Below are 14,359 nucleotides of genomic sequence, written 5' to 3'. Positions count from 1 at the left end.
AAAGTAAAAAAAAAAAAAAAAAAAGGTGGAAAAAAAGAGGCTTAAAGTTAGGGGTGGGCGGTATGGCCAAAAATGTATATCACGGTATAATTTGAGCCACTGATGGTATATATCACGGTATTGTAGTTTTGTATATAAATTACAACAGAACAGTTTCTTAGTGGTTACCATAGGAAAAAGTAAAAGCTTTCAATCAGGACGTTTTCAGAAATATTGAAATTTATTGTGCAAAACAGAAAACACAGGACATATAAAAAAGAATATTTATATTTTAAAAAACTAAGAATAGGTAAAGTTCCTCAAATAAACTCCTCGAATTCCTCATAGACACAAAATTGTAAAGTACTTTTCTGAGTGCAAAAATAATCAACTGAGATGCAGAACCAAGCTTTTAAACAGCTTTAGTGCCAATTAGTAGCACACTTCAAGGCAAGTATAAAGTGAACCATAGTGGTTAGTCTTGAGGTGGTTGAACAGATTGCTTGTGTTACCGTGTCTTGCGATCACTGTCGCCCGGCATATCTTGCAGATAACATTTTCTTGTTTAATATCTGTCACTTTAAATCCAAACCATGTCCAGATTACTGATGTTGCGCCGACTTTTTTCACGAGCTCTTCCTCTGCTGCCGTCTCTTCACTACTCGCCGCCATTGTTGTTGTTCTTCTTCGAAGCAGCCAGGCGGGCGTTCAAACTATGCATTACTGCCAACTAGAGGTGGCAATGAGCTATCGCGGTACACGCTACGACACAAACTCTCTACCGTTGGTCAAAAAATACCGCATACGGTATCATACCGTGCAAACCGCCCACCCCTACTTAAAGTGCTAAAAACTACAGAGCTACTGGAGAGGCAGCCGTCGCACACAGCGCCCATAGAGTTTTTCGATGTGTTTATAATGTACATAGAGATAAACATTTATCAGAAAGAAAGGTGTAGGTGTTCTACCAAATGATCAAAACTCAAATGCTCAAACAAAAACCATACACTCAGTCCCAACAGAGCTGCAGAGAAAAGCAAACGAGTGTCACACCGTCTTCTCGCTCCTCGGCTCGTTTCTGCAATTGTGGGCTGTGGAGCTCTGTCTGAAGACTCTGCTGGGGGGGAAAAAAGAACAGAAATGCTGTGATTCATCTGTCTTGAACATTTACTCGGCTATATGCATAATCTGCAACCGGTGATACTATACTGTATCTGGCCCGTAGCCAGGGGGGATCGGAGGGTTCGTTCGATCCCCCCCGCGACACCGCCCCCCCCGACACACACGCCCCTCAAGATTACTCAAGATTTATTCATTTGTTCATGTCCGATGAATATACATTGATTCACATTTAAATTTACAATATCAAATCCAGACTAATCAAAAAAGAAAAGTAGACTAAGACTACGTTCACACTGCAGGCTGAAGTGACTCAAATCCGATCTTTTCGCCCATATGTGACCTGTATCCGATCTTTTATTGACAATATGAACGACACAGATCCGATTTTTTCAAATCCGACCCAGGCCGTTTGGATATGTGGTCCTAATTCCGATTCCTATCCGCTCTTTTCATATGCGACTTCAGTCTGAACCGCCAGGTCGCATTCATCCGACTTACACGTCATCAACAAGCCACAAACGTCACTATTCTGCGCTGAAGTAGGCGGCGGGTCTCTCAAAAAAAAGTTACAACAACATGGCGCATAATCACGGGCGCAGATAGAGGGGGGGGACTCATCCCACCCAGATTTAAATTCACCTCGTTCGGTCCCCCCCACTTATAGGGAGGAAAAAGCGTCTATGCTGTCTTTCTTTGCATAAGGCAAACCTCACGGAAAAATCAAAAGACTAATTACCATTCGGTTTATTGAGGTGCACGGCAGTGTATACATAGTTGCAACAACTCACATAAAACAAAGACTGATATTCGGTTGGTTGAGCTGCGCAGACTGCACAGGTTGCGAGCTCGAGCTCGGTTGCTATGGTTACTAACAACAAGTTTGACAGGCATATTGGGGTTGGTTTGCTGGCATCTTTGTCCCCCCCCCCCAGTTTTTTGTCCCTCCCAGTTCAAAAAACGTATCTGCGCCCCTGCGCATGACATCAATGCGAGGGACGCTTCGGGCTGTGAAGGTTCTGAATCTTCTCAATGGAAGGACGCAGAGGTTAGGGAGCTGATTTCCATTTGGGGGGATGCAGCTATTCAAGCTAGATTGGATGGGTCATACCGCAACCGGGCGGTTTTACTTCCGTAAACACTGGCCATGCTCACTGCGTGTGACATCGTCGTATCCTGCAGTGCGCATGCAGAACACTTTTAGGTCGCTTTTCGTTCATACTGAGGATCACATACAAGTCACATATATTTGTTAATGTGAACGACCTCACAAAAAAATCGGATTTCACAAAAAAATCGGAATTGAGCATTAAGCCTTGCAGTGTGAACGTAGCGTAAGTGAGGACGAGTTAGAAAAACGGGTTCATTTCCTATGTTTATGTTTACACGTTTTGTTCAGACTGCTTTACACCCCAATCCAGTGGGTGGCGGTAATGCCCCCATTAGACCCCTTTCACTGACGTCACCCGAAACCGGAAGTAAACAAACCCTGCGCCATATTGGAAGACCAACAAACTCGTGATTAGGGGGAAATAACGGCAGCGCGCAGTATGTAAACCCACGAGGCACTTGGTTCATCATAAACCTACAATGGTAAACTTTTGTGCTGTGTTAGGGTTCTAACAAAGCTGATGGGAAAGGTGAAAAGAAGTCTTTCTACAGAATACCAGCTGTGATTGAGACACAAGGGGAGCAAACCAAGGAGCTTTCTGCCAGGAGACAGAGAGAGGATTTAGCTGCTTTATGCAGAGCGGATCTGAATACTTCAAGTCTATTTTGTTACTGGTAAGTCACTAGGCTAGAGTGTTGTAGAACATTTTTTTAAATGTTTACTGAATAAAAACATCCTTAATTTTATCAAATATTCTCTACTCTATACTTCATTTCTTTCTTTTGTTTTAATTTTCCTCCCTCCATCCCTCTTTGGATTTTAAATATAGTTTTTCCCCATGTCCAAATAATTCAAATATATATATAAATAAAAACACATAAGTAGTAAATTAAAAATAAATTATGAAATAAAAAAATCCACTCTCCCTTGCCCCGAGTCTTATCATATGGGTCAAACCCATCAAATCACAGCCAGTTTCTCCACATACCGTGCCCTTTCTGCAGCTGGTAATGTACTCACATAACCAGAATTATCAGCCATCATGTCACTTTACTCTCGCTCGTACTTTGTTTTATATTGTATGTATGTATGCATGCATGTACTTGGTCTTCCAATATGGCGCCCTAGCACAATCTCGCGGTACGGTGACGTCACGCAGTAGTCCTCTATAAAAGAAGATAAAGACAGAAAACGCAAGAAATCTGCTGCTACTTTGTCCCAAAATATTGGCGCCATGTTCCAAAAAAGGGCCAAAATGGGTAAGGTGCTGAGTGCAGGACTTTGTTTTTCTTTTGTTTACAACAGTAGTGGTAGATCGATCTGTCAGAGTGATCAGTGGGGGTAGCATCAGCCCGTCCGTCAGTCTGTGTGTGTCAGTGGCACGCACACACAGAGATGAGTTAGGTGGCTCGATGGCTAGGTACTAGTAGCGTCGGACCTGGGGCTGCTTTTATTTTTTTTCAGCTTGGGAAATCGGAGCTGTGGTGTGGTGTGAAGACAGTAAAATGCGAGACTTTAAGAGCACGTGTTTCAGTCGTCATGGTAACATGGCATCATGGTAACATGACGCCCTGTCAGTGGTTTGGCATTTGGATCAGAGTGAAAAGAAACGTGTGCACTAGCTGAAAAATGAAAAATGTTCAGACCAGTGTGTATGAAAACACCCACTGTTGCTGCATTTGGGCATTTTTAAATCGGTTGTCCTTATAGGGCTGTGCGATATTATTTCAATCTCAGGATTACTTGAAACATTTATCTCAATTAGAAATTATTGTTGTTTTTTTATGCTAAAGCACGGGCAGATCAGGAGTGTTCTGATGCCATAAACAACAACTGAAGTGAGCAACAGAGACAATGAAGGAGAGCAACAACAGAGACAGACAGAGGAGGGGAGAGCAACAACAGACAGACAATGAAGGAGAGCAACAACAGAGAGACAATGAAGGAGAGCAACAACAGAGACAGACAGAGGAGGGGAGAGCAACAACAGACAGACAATGAAGGAGAGCAACAACAGAGAGACAATGAAGGAGAGCAACAACAGAGACACACAATGAAAGAGAGCAACAACAGACAACTGAGGTGAGCAACAGAGACAGACAATGAAGTCACAGCACAGTTGTAGGAAGATAACAATAATAAAGTTAGACAACAGAGAACTTATAACGAATAAAAAAATGTCTAAATTAGAAGATTTGAAGTGTGCTTGTGTATTTGGGGGGTACGGGAGTAGGGGGCCAGATGAAGTCCACTTTTGGGGAAAAAAAGACCCCCCCCCTCCACAATGCTGGCTACGGGCCTGTGTATACTTATTTGGATTATAAAAAGGAACAAAGTGCAATGTTTGAATTTATAACAAACTGGACCAGAAGGCGATGCATTTAAGGCTCCAGAAATCTCAAATCGAACAAATACTGAATCAGAAATGGAAAAACACCCACACACACCTTGAACCTTCAGTTCTACTTGGAGAGTCCTGGAGCCAGGGATGTGGCAACTGTAAATTCCTGCATCAGTGTGTTTCACATCACTTAATCTGATGGAGTAATTCCCTTTTGTGAACACCGATTGAAAACCTTCGACTCTGCCGCTGTACGCTGAATCCTGGTCATGAAAATTCTCTTTACCGCCGAGGATGTCGTACACTGTCTTGGTGTTATCATATCGCCAGAGCATGTCCTTTTCATAGCGACTGGCTGAACACAATAAGATCACAGAGCCTCCTATAACAGCTTCAACTGTGGTGATCTGCCCCGACACTTTAATAAAAATCAGAGGAAAAGGATTTACAGTCTCAGGGTAAAGCACAGGAAGTAGATATTTTCACACCTCAGAAAATGCACTTCATGTGGTTTATGAAAGTGAGTCAAGTTCTTACCTTTGTCTATCAGAAATATGAAGAGCAAACTGAGCCAGGTTCTGCAGAAAAACAAATTGAAAAAAAATTAATAATCTCACACTTTCACTTCTGGCAACTTTAAAACATTGGGCTAAACAATGCTCAAAAAACTGTATGTCCGATCGTCCGAGACGACTAAAGCATGTGCAAGGATGAGTAAAACTTTAATGGTAATCGTCAGATCGGACGACAAAAGTTAGTGCTGGCAACCTAAGCAACACAGGCAACCACTCCATCATGCGGGTTTGAAGTGTCAGTCTGGCAGTAGCACATTTCGATTATTATTATTATTCTGCAAAGTGAAATCACGCATCGTGACATCTGACTCCTTATCAAAACAAAGTTCACCTGTGTCTATCGAAAATCTTGTTTTCCTGGACTGGTTCCCATATAAACTTAATCCTACCAAGCGTCAGAGACATTGACTGTATGCTCACTCTGCACCAAGAGAGCAGGGAACCAGTCTAAAGTAGCTCGTCTCATTTCACGGGAAATGCATTCAAAAGTTTTATTCATCAACATGACAATATATATTAAAAAAAAAAAAAAAGTACAAAAATATTTTGAGGAAACCATTCAAATTTCCTTGTTTTTGGTTATAATTCATCCAAGCGTGTGCGTGTTCGAGTGTACTGGAAAAGCTCGGCTCAGAGGGGTCCACGTAACGACGCAGTTATACCAATTGGCTAAGGGCGACGAGGATCAAGGACATCATCTTCCAGCAGCACGGTTGAAGCGGGCAGGTGTCGAACTTGGAACTTTTAGATCACGATTGGAGTTAATAATAAACGATATCACTGAATAAATGTTCCTTACCTCTGACCCAGTATATATTACTTTTGATGGTTTCAGATTGCGTAATGATATTTGTATTTTTTAAATATTTATCAACATACTCTCATTGTGGCATGGGAGCCTATGATTGGGTTTCCACCTGCCAATCTTCCCCAAAAGAAGAAGGGCCCCGCTGATTGGCTGTTCACATACTGAAGCCAAGCGGAGATGTCCGGTGTCTGTTGCTGTTGTCCAAAGAGATCTACAGCTTATAAAAAAAAAAAAAAAAAAAAAAAAAAAAAGCTCTACTACCAGATTACTTGGACAGTCTTGGTTGGAAAAAAGTGAAGGACAGATATACACGGAAATTAGACTATTAGCGGTTATGATCCGTACAAAATTCCTCGAAGTGACGGTGCAGATTTGTGGCCTAGCGTTAGCATTAGCTACATGTTGGAATATACCTTCTTTTTCCCGAAAAGTCCCGACAGTAATTAAAAAAAAAAAAGCCAAAGCATTTACTCTCGAAGGGCTCTGACCTAAACTGTGGGCTGGATGGTCTCCCCACCCCTCCATGTTCAACAACCCCAAGGACATGTAGTTACACAGCTATCTGCACTCTATTACTGTTAAAACAATATCTGAAATTATTTGTAAAATAAAATATTGCTCTAGACTTTCAAACAATATTGGAAGATTTTCTCATAGTGGAGGGTACAATAATTACTAACAGAATCAGCACATTCCAGGTGTAATAATTTCAATAAACTGTTAATGTTCAGTTCCCTCTTCATTTATTCTCTATTCAAAGGCACAGCTGAGTCACACAGGTTGATCAGTGTGTAATGAACAATAATTTTATCCAAAATAGTTTTTCCTGCCCTAGTCGATTTATTTCCATTTCGCATGCGCGCAGCTGTTGTAAAGTTCAGTGTGTTTGTGTAGAACTCTATTAAACTGTAGGTTCATTTCTACACTCTGGTTCCACGGTGACATTTCGTACAGGACTGTGTTCCTCTGATAACAGAAACAAAGCTCCAGCATTATTATACTCATTCAAAACTCTCCACAGCTTAATATACCCTAACTGATTCATTCCTCTGCTATTAGAACTGCTTTCTTTCTGAAAGTGTCTGCATATATTCGTGGTGTGGATTTATCATAATTATGCTTCTTCACCCATTATTGAAAAAAAAAGCAAGCGCATTCTGTTCTCTCCAAAATAAAATAAAGCTCTGAGCAAGTGGAATTGTTTTTCGGGCAAGTATGTTTGGGGTGCTGCTCACCCATTGGGCAAGTAAGGCTGGGAGATTTTTTTTGAGGACTGCTAAAACACAAGCAGAACCTGACATGGTCTTGTGTAGTTGCGTGTTCTGAGATGCTTTTCTGCTCGCCACAGTTGTAACGAGAGATTTATCCGATTTACACTCAGCACAGTTTAAGGGTTTACACACCCTTCTGTATAAACTTTAGAGAATGGAGTGTGTGTGAAATCACATGCGAGATCAGAAGTGTGAAACACTCAAACCAGCCTTTGTGGCATCAACAAATAAAAACTTGTATCACGTTAACTACTTCTATTCCACTTATCTGACTGAAGTGCGCTACAGGTACATCCTGGATTCTTATTTTTATTACCATTTACTGCAGATGGGTCCACGTTTGTATCTTCACTGACTGTGCTTTATACAACCCCGATTCCAAAAAAGTTGGGACAAAGTACAAATTGTAAATAAAAACGGAATGCAATAATATGGAAGTTTCAAAATTCCATATTTTATTCAGAATAGAACATAGATGACATATCAAATGTTTAAACTGAGAAAATGTATCATTTAAAGAGAAAAATTAGGTGATTTTAAATTTCATGACAAAAACACCTCAAAAAAGTTGGGACAAGGCCATGTTTACCACTGTGAGACATCCCCTTTTTTCTTTACAACAGTCTGTAAACGTCTGGGGACTGAGGAGACAAGTTGCTCAAGTTTAGGGATAGGAATGTTAACCCATTCTTGTCTAATGTAGGATTCTAGTTGCTCAACTGTCTTAGGTCTTTTTTGTCGTATCTTCCGTTTTATGATGCGCCAAATGTTTTCTATGGGTGAAAGATCTGGACTGCAGACTGGCCAGTTCAGTACCCGGACCCTTCTTCTACGCAGCCATGATGCTGTAATTGATGCAGTATGTGGTTTGGCATTGTCATGTTGGAAAATGCAAGGTCTTCCCTGAAAGAGACGTCGTCTGGATGGGATCATATGTTGCTCTAGAACCTGGATATACCTTTCAGCATTGATGGTGTCTTTCCAGATGTGTAAGCTGCCCATGCCACACGCACTAATGCAACCCCATACCATCAGAGATGCAGGCTTCTGAACTGAGCGCTGATAACTTGGGTCGTCCTTCTCCTCTTTAGTCCGAATGACACGGCGTCCCTGATTTCCATAAAGAACTTCAAATTTTGATTCGTCTGACCACAGAACAGTTTTCCACTTTGCCACAGTCCATTTTAAATGAGCCTTGGCCCAGAGAAGACGTCTGCGCTTCTGGATCGTGTTTAGATACGGCTTCTTCTTTGAAATATACAGTTTTAGCTGGCAACGGTGGATGGCACGGTGAATTGTGTTCACAGATAATGTTCTCTGGAAATATTCCTGAGCCCATTTTGTGATTTCCAATACAGAAGCATGCCTGTATGTGATGCAGTGCCGTCTAAGGGCCCGAAGATCACGGGCACCCAGTATGGTTTTCCGGCCTCGACCCTTACGCACAGAGATTCTTCCAGATTCTCTGAATCTTTTGATGATATTATGCACTGTAGATGATGATATGTTCAAACTCTTTGCAATTTTACACTGTCGAACTCCTTTCTGATATTGCTCCACTATTTGTCGGCGCAGAATTAGGGGGATTGGTGATCCTCTTCCCATCTTTACTTCTGACAGCCGCTGCCACTCCAAGATGCTCTTTTTATACCCAGTCATGTTAATGACCTATTGCCAATTGACCTAATGAGTTGCAATTTGGTCCTCCAGCTGTTCCTTTTTTGTACCTTTAACTTTTCCAGCCTCTTATTGCCCCTGTCCCAACTTTTTTGAGATGTGGTGCTGTCATGAAATTTCAAATGAGCCAATATTTGGCATGAAATTTCAAAAGGTCTCACTTTCAACATTTGATATGTTGTCTGTGTTCTATTATGAATACAATATCAGTTTTTGAGATTTGTAAATTACTGCATTCCATTTTTATTTACAATTTGTACTTTGTCCCAACTTTTTTGGAATCGGGGTTGTACATACAGTATATAGGGTTTTTCCCCCCTCGGCATCCTTCCGCATGACAGACTGTGTTTATACATTTTACACCAAGTAGACAGTTTTCTGCATTATACACATACATACCCATGGTACACAATAACGCTCGAGCAACTTCTTTTCATCTTCTCTTCAGAGACGAGAGTTCAAATTAATGACCTGTTGAGGAAAAAACATCATGAATCAAACATGCATTTAAAAACCCCTCAATACTGATCGTCAGTTGTGTTTGGAGTCTGACCTGCTGATACCCATTCTGCTTTCCTTGGTTTAAGAATACGAACAGACTACATTCTTATAATCATACCTTAATGAACTCAGGTTCCTGTAATTAGAAAAAAAAAAAAAACCCGACCTTGTAAAATCGCCTATTTTTTTTTTTACTAAAAAAAACTTTTACTCATCAAACCAGCAAAGTTACAAAACCTTATTTGACCACCTTCAAATAAAAAATACGTTACTTATTTACATTTCAAATAAAAAAAAAATGCATGAGGTTAAAAGACCATATGGATAAAAACTGGAATCTTATAAAAGCAAATGTAAATAAAATTAAAGTCTGGGTCTGATCTCCCTTTCCAGCATTTTCAGACCTTGACTTTAAACTTCAGCACAAATAACCAACCTTGTACCTTTTACACTGAAAGAAAGAGAGAGATATAAAGCTATGGAGAGGATTTCATGGCACTCTGAAACACAAACTTCTGGGCTGAGAGGGAAAAACTATCAGTTATTATCGATATTATTATTCTACAGAGAGCAGAAAACCGGAGCGCCAGGAAAATTTTCATTCATTCATTCAGTGTGAGATGAAGAGAACTCAGTGTAAAGCAAAATCAGCATTTCATCGTTTTGTGTCTTGTTCAAACACAAAGCAGGAAAACAATGAGAAGGAACTGACATTACACACCATTTAATCACAACACACACACACTTCACCTTTCTCCAGAGTGTAGCAGCCCTCGGAAGAAAAGGCAGATGGAGTCTCGAAACGGGTGCATTCACTTTTATTTCATCGTTCCTTCAGCACCGTGAAACTAAAATTTAATAACAAAATATACATCTTTCACAAAGAAGAAGACTAGTCCAGTAATAAAGAAGTCTGTGTACAAACAATTCCTACACCTTCACAATTCACATCACCATAATAACACGTTTACCAATAAGCACAGCCTACATACATTACAAAACATTCATAGTCACATGTCCTCAACAACAACACTCACGGTTCACACATTTCACTAATTATCTTGACACCAAAAAAATTATTATATTATATTTATTATATTTACACACACAAGCTAAAGCTATCTAAGAAAAGACAGTGGCAATCCAGAAAGTGCAAATGTGGCAGTGTGAACAGAATTAACGGCATAAATTTAAATGTGACGAATGACGATATAAACAGAATGAACAATGTGAACAGGAACAGCAGTCGGACAGTATAGTAGGGCAATATAGCACGATATAAACAGAATTATCAGTATAAATATAAATAAATATGGCAGTATGAGCAGAATTTTCAGTGTCCGTGAACACAAACACACAGCACTCTCTCACAGCCTGCCGGGTCGCTCTCAATAGGTGAACATAGTCCAGTTTATTATCCAAGGAGCGGACATTGGCGAGTACGATGGACGGTATAGAGATCTTGCATGTGACGTCACAGCCGATCCAGATTGTGACAGACGCCATCGTGTCGGTCAAACTGCTTTTACTTTTACCTTTTCTTCTGGAAAACCCTACTATATACAATTCTACTACAACGGCTGTGGCTACAAGCTCTCCCTACCTGTGCAGGTTTATGTTTTTTGTGTGTATTTTTGCGTGTTGTTCGTCTGTACCGGACTTCAATATCCACTACAACCGTATGGACTTACTGGACATTGGTTTCCAGCAGAAAATGACGGTTTGTAGCGATTTCCATCGCATGCACAACATTCCGGACGAGAAAAAAAACAAAAAACAAACAAAAAAAAAACATTCCGGACGAGACCAGCGGGGTCTCCGTGGATTGTTATCGGAAGCAAAGCGAAGGAGGCGGCGCCGGGAGCAAAAGCGAGGCTACAGGCAGAGCCGGCCTGTTGACTAAACTCAGAAAACAGCTACTCAAATCTCCACTGCCAAGCCTCTACCTCTCCAACGCCAGATCCATGTAAACAAGACGGACGATTTGGAATTACCTTATTCTATTCTATAATCGGCTGGTCAGTGCTATACTCAATACTTACTTACCCATCCAATGAGGATTTTCTTGTTTACAAGATGCCACATCTGAGTCGCTGACAAATCCTGAATTTCTGTAAAGAAAACTGTCCAGAGATTTATAAGCACGCAGTGCTTCACCACTGAACAGCAAGGGAAAGTTGATGAGGTAATTATACACGTCTGGGTATTCCGCTGGCAGTTCAAAATCCGGTCGTGAAAACTCCGTCCGGAAAGCCATAAGGGTCACAAATCTGTAGATCGTTTATTTTAGACATATATCTAGTTATCTGTTCATTAGAAAAATGAGCCGTGTAGTCTGTCGGTTGAAATTGATCCATTCTGTACACGAGTGCAGCAGTATTCAGCGGTGTTTTTGACCGACAAGATGGCGGTTGTGTACTTTCCGGTCACGTGACTGCAAGATCTCTATTGAGGTATTTCACTCACGTGACCAAGTCATGTGACGCTGCCATTTTGGACGGCACGGCTCGAATCAGTTTGAATGCGAGGAAGGCGACAAACAAAAAACAAAAGAAAAAGGAGCGAGATGCAGAAAACACCTTCACTATCCAGCGACGTAGGGCATTTACAGGGCGAGCAGAGGGAGAGGTATTTGCAAAAATTGAGGTTAGCAGGCTTAGAGAACGACGTTTACCTGCTTCCACCAGGATTGTTCACTGACGTACGGAAGTACACGAAGCCCTCGTCTTTACCTGACTTCGGCCCACATGATCCGTATACCTATGTCGTTAAAAACCCATCGCCATACACAGGTATTGATCTGAAAGCGTATAAGAGTTTGGATGCCTACAAATATTTTGTGTCAGGCTGGGTAACATGCCTACATCAGTGGGTCGTCCCTGGAGCCGGTGGTCGCCATCTTATTACAGCTAAGGTTTGTTCACATTTTCATTTACTTTCGGTCCTCAGGATAAACAAAATGTTATTAAATGTCATTGAAATAACTTCTTAGTCTGTTGAGACATGGCCCGTTATAAATTTGCTGTTACCAGGCAATGACCAAGAACTGTATTATTAGGGTCGGTGTCTGTGTTGTAGCAGTGTACTAGCAGCTAGCTGTTAGCACTAGCTAATGTCAACAACATAGTAGCTGGTATGTTACTGTAGCAATGTTTACGTTCAGTCATTTGGATGACTTAAAACCTTTCAGTCTCAAGTTTTTCCTTTACTGGATTTACTAGTTTACTGAGCCATCGCGCGCTCTCCGGCCGAGCCCGGAGCCATCGCGCGCTCTCCGGCCGAGCCCGGAGCCATCGCGCGCTCTCCGGCCGAGCCCGGAGCCATCGCGCGCTAGCTCAGTAAACTAGTAAATCCAGTAAAGGAAAAACTTGAGACTGAAAGGTTTTAACAGTCATCCAAATGACTGAACGTAAATATTGCTACAGTAACATACCAGCTACTATGTTGTTGACATTAGCTAGCTTGCCGTCCAAAATGGTGGACACCGGGGAGTCACGTGACCCTGTGACGTCAGGTGAAATACCTCAATAGCCGGCTTGTGTGGATTAGCCATTAGCCTGGCTCGGATACCCCCGCTTCTGCCTCCTCTCGCACCGCCTACGGGGCTTCCTCTGCAGGTGTGCAGCAGTAATGGAGGTCGATGTCAAAGCGGGCCGCCGGAGTAGGCCGAGAACATATACAGTAGCTCCTTAGCGTGTGCCGGGTTTAACTTACAGAAAAAAAAAAAAGTGTTACCAATGTCAAAAAGAGTCCCAGGGCTGTATGTGCGCCTCGGGACGGACAAACGCGACAAAAACATACCATCACTCGAGCACACCGACGAAGACAAACATGTAAACACCACATTATCGGGACAGAGAGGGGCCGCCGCCATCTTCAATCCCACCCTGGTCAGCTTTATACAGCTCTAATGTCTCACTGCAACTCGGTAACTCTCTCCAAACGGACCCTTTACCCCCCGAGGGTGGAGATTTATTGATTTATTTGAGGAAATATACAGACAGGACAGGTGTAGAAGTCGGCTATACAAACTAACACTATGAACTAAAAGCCTAATGGTGGCCGCTGCTGCTCCGCTGTAGAGCAAATACACCAACATTCCAGATTAGAAAGGAAATCAATCAGTTTAAAGAAGGAATTAAAAGAGCAAAAGCGTAAATCTCTCGCTCTCGCTGCCACTTGTGTCCCCTGTGAGCTCAGGACTGCAGAGCAAATCATTTTCTTCAGTAAAACCTTTAAATGAGTCTCTGTTTGTGTATTTCAGAGCTGTGCATGTTTATACAGACATCCCCAAGTAGGAACATCTTGTCTTCTCTGGTTCTGGTTTCTAAAAACTCACTGTGCATTGCAGAAGAATAACTGCAGAAAATAACCACTATAAGCAACGAAATCACATGCGGATGAGAAAATTTATATTTTCATGGAAACTCTACATCATATGTTGTCTTAGATCTGATCAACCACATATTCCTGTCCACCCGACAAATAATAAAAATGCAATGCTAATGAATGATCCACTGAAACTCATAACAGCCTATATTTAAACTTAGATTTATACAGTACCTGCAAACAATTTTAAAAACAACAAATATATATATTTGCGACTGTAATAACAAGGAGTGTAGAACTTGCCTGTTTACTTGAACCGCCAGGTGATTTAAATTCTTCTTCATCATCCAGTCACCTGGGTACATTACCGCCACCTACCGACCAGAAGTGTGAGGCCCACCCATTATCTTTATCCGCTTTATCCTGTTCTACAGGGTCGCAGGCAAGCTGGAGCCTATCCCAGCTGACTACGGGTGAAAGGCGGGGTACACCCTGGACAAGTCGCCAGGTCATCACAGGGCTGACCAGGGGCGATTCTAGCATCTGATCTTTGGGGGTGCTTAGCCCCCAGAGCTGACAGAGGCACCTGGCTTGAACGAGTGTTTCCACGTTTATTCCGCATTTAGACTAGACTTAACTAGACACGAA

At 41.7% G+C, this 14,359-nt stretch overlaps 1 protein-coding gene across 5 annotated transcripts; it reads right to left on the bottom strand.

The window, feature by feature from the left end:
• Positions 1–249: 249 nt before the first annotated feature.
• On the bottom strand, positions 250–14,103 carry LOC132875031 (CD276 antigen-like). Of its 5 annotated transcripts, none has more exons than XM_060911604.1 (6): positions 12,906–14,103; positions 10,133–10,230; positions 9,281–9,352; positions 5,088–5,143; positions 4,657–4,968; positions 250–1,096 (listed from the first exon to the last, which is right to left on the bottom strand). In XM_060911604.1, exons 3-6 carry the CDS (start codon positions 9,316–9,318, stop codon positions 921–923), a joined length of 582 nt encoding a protein of 193 aa, XP_060767587.1. In that variant the 5' UTR covers positions 9,319–9,352; positions 10,133–10,230; positions 12,906–14,103; the 3' UTR covers positions 250–920. The 5 variants fall into 5 exon arrangements, with proteins under 5 accessions (XP_060767587.1, XP_060767590.1, XP_060767591.1 ...); XM_060911607.1 differs by having other exon boundaries at positions 250–1,093; positions 12,906–14,100; XM_060911608.1 differs by having other exon boundaries at positions 5,088–5,128; positions 12,906–14,100.
• Positions 14,104–14,359: the final 256 nt, after the last annotated feature.

This window comes from Neoarius graeffei, chromosome 27 (assembly GCF_027579695.1).
Source record: "Neoarius graeffei isolate fNeoGra1 chromosome 27, fNeoGra1.pri, whole genome shotgun sequence".
NCBI classification, from domain to species: Eukaryota; Metazoa; Chordata; class Actinopteri; order Siluriformes; family Ariidae; genus Neoarius; species Neoarius graeffei.
Note: the sequence above shows the minus strand (reverse complement) of the source record. Positions and strands in the feature narration are given on the sequence as shown.

Excerpts from the sequence above, each read along its gene's own strand:
- LOC132875031 (XM_060911604.1), bottom strand. The coding sequence starts at position 9,318 with ATGAAAAGAAGTTGCTCGAGCGTTATTGTGTACCATGG. Across the intron at positions 5,144-9,280 it reads AGCGTTATTGTGTACCATGG|TTTGTTTTTCTGCAGAACCT; the intron begins GTATGTATGTGT and ends ATTTTTTTTCAA. Across the intron at positions 1,097-4,656 it reads AGTAGAACTGAAGGTTCAAG|CAGAGTCTTCAGACAGAGCT; the intron begins GTGTGTGTGGGT and ends TTTCCCCCCCAG.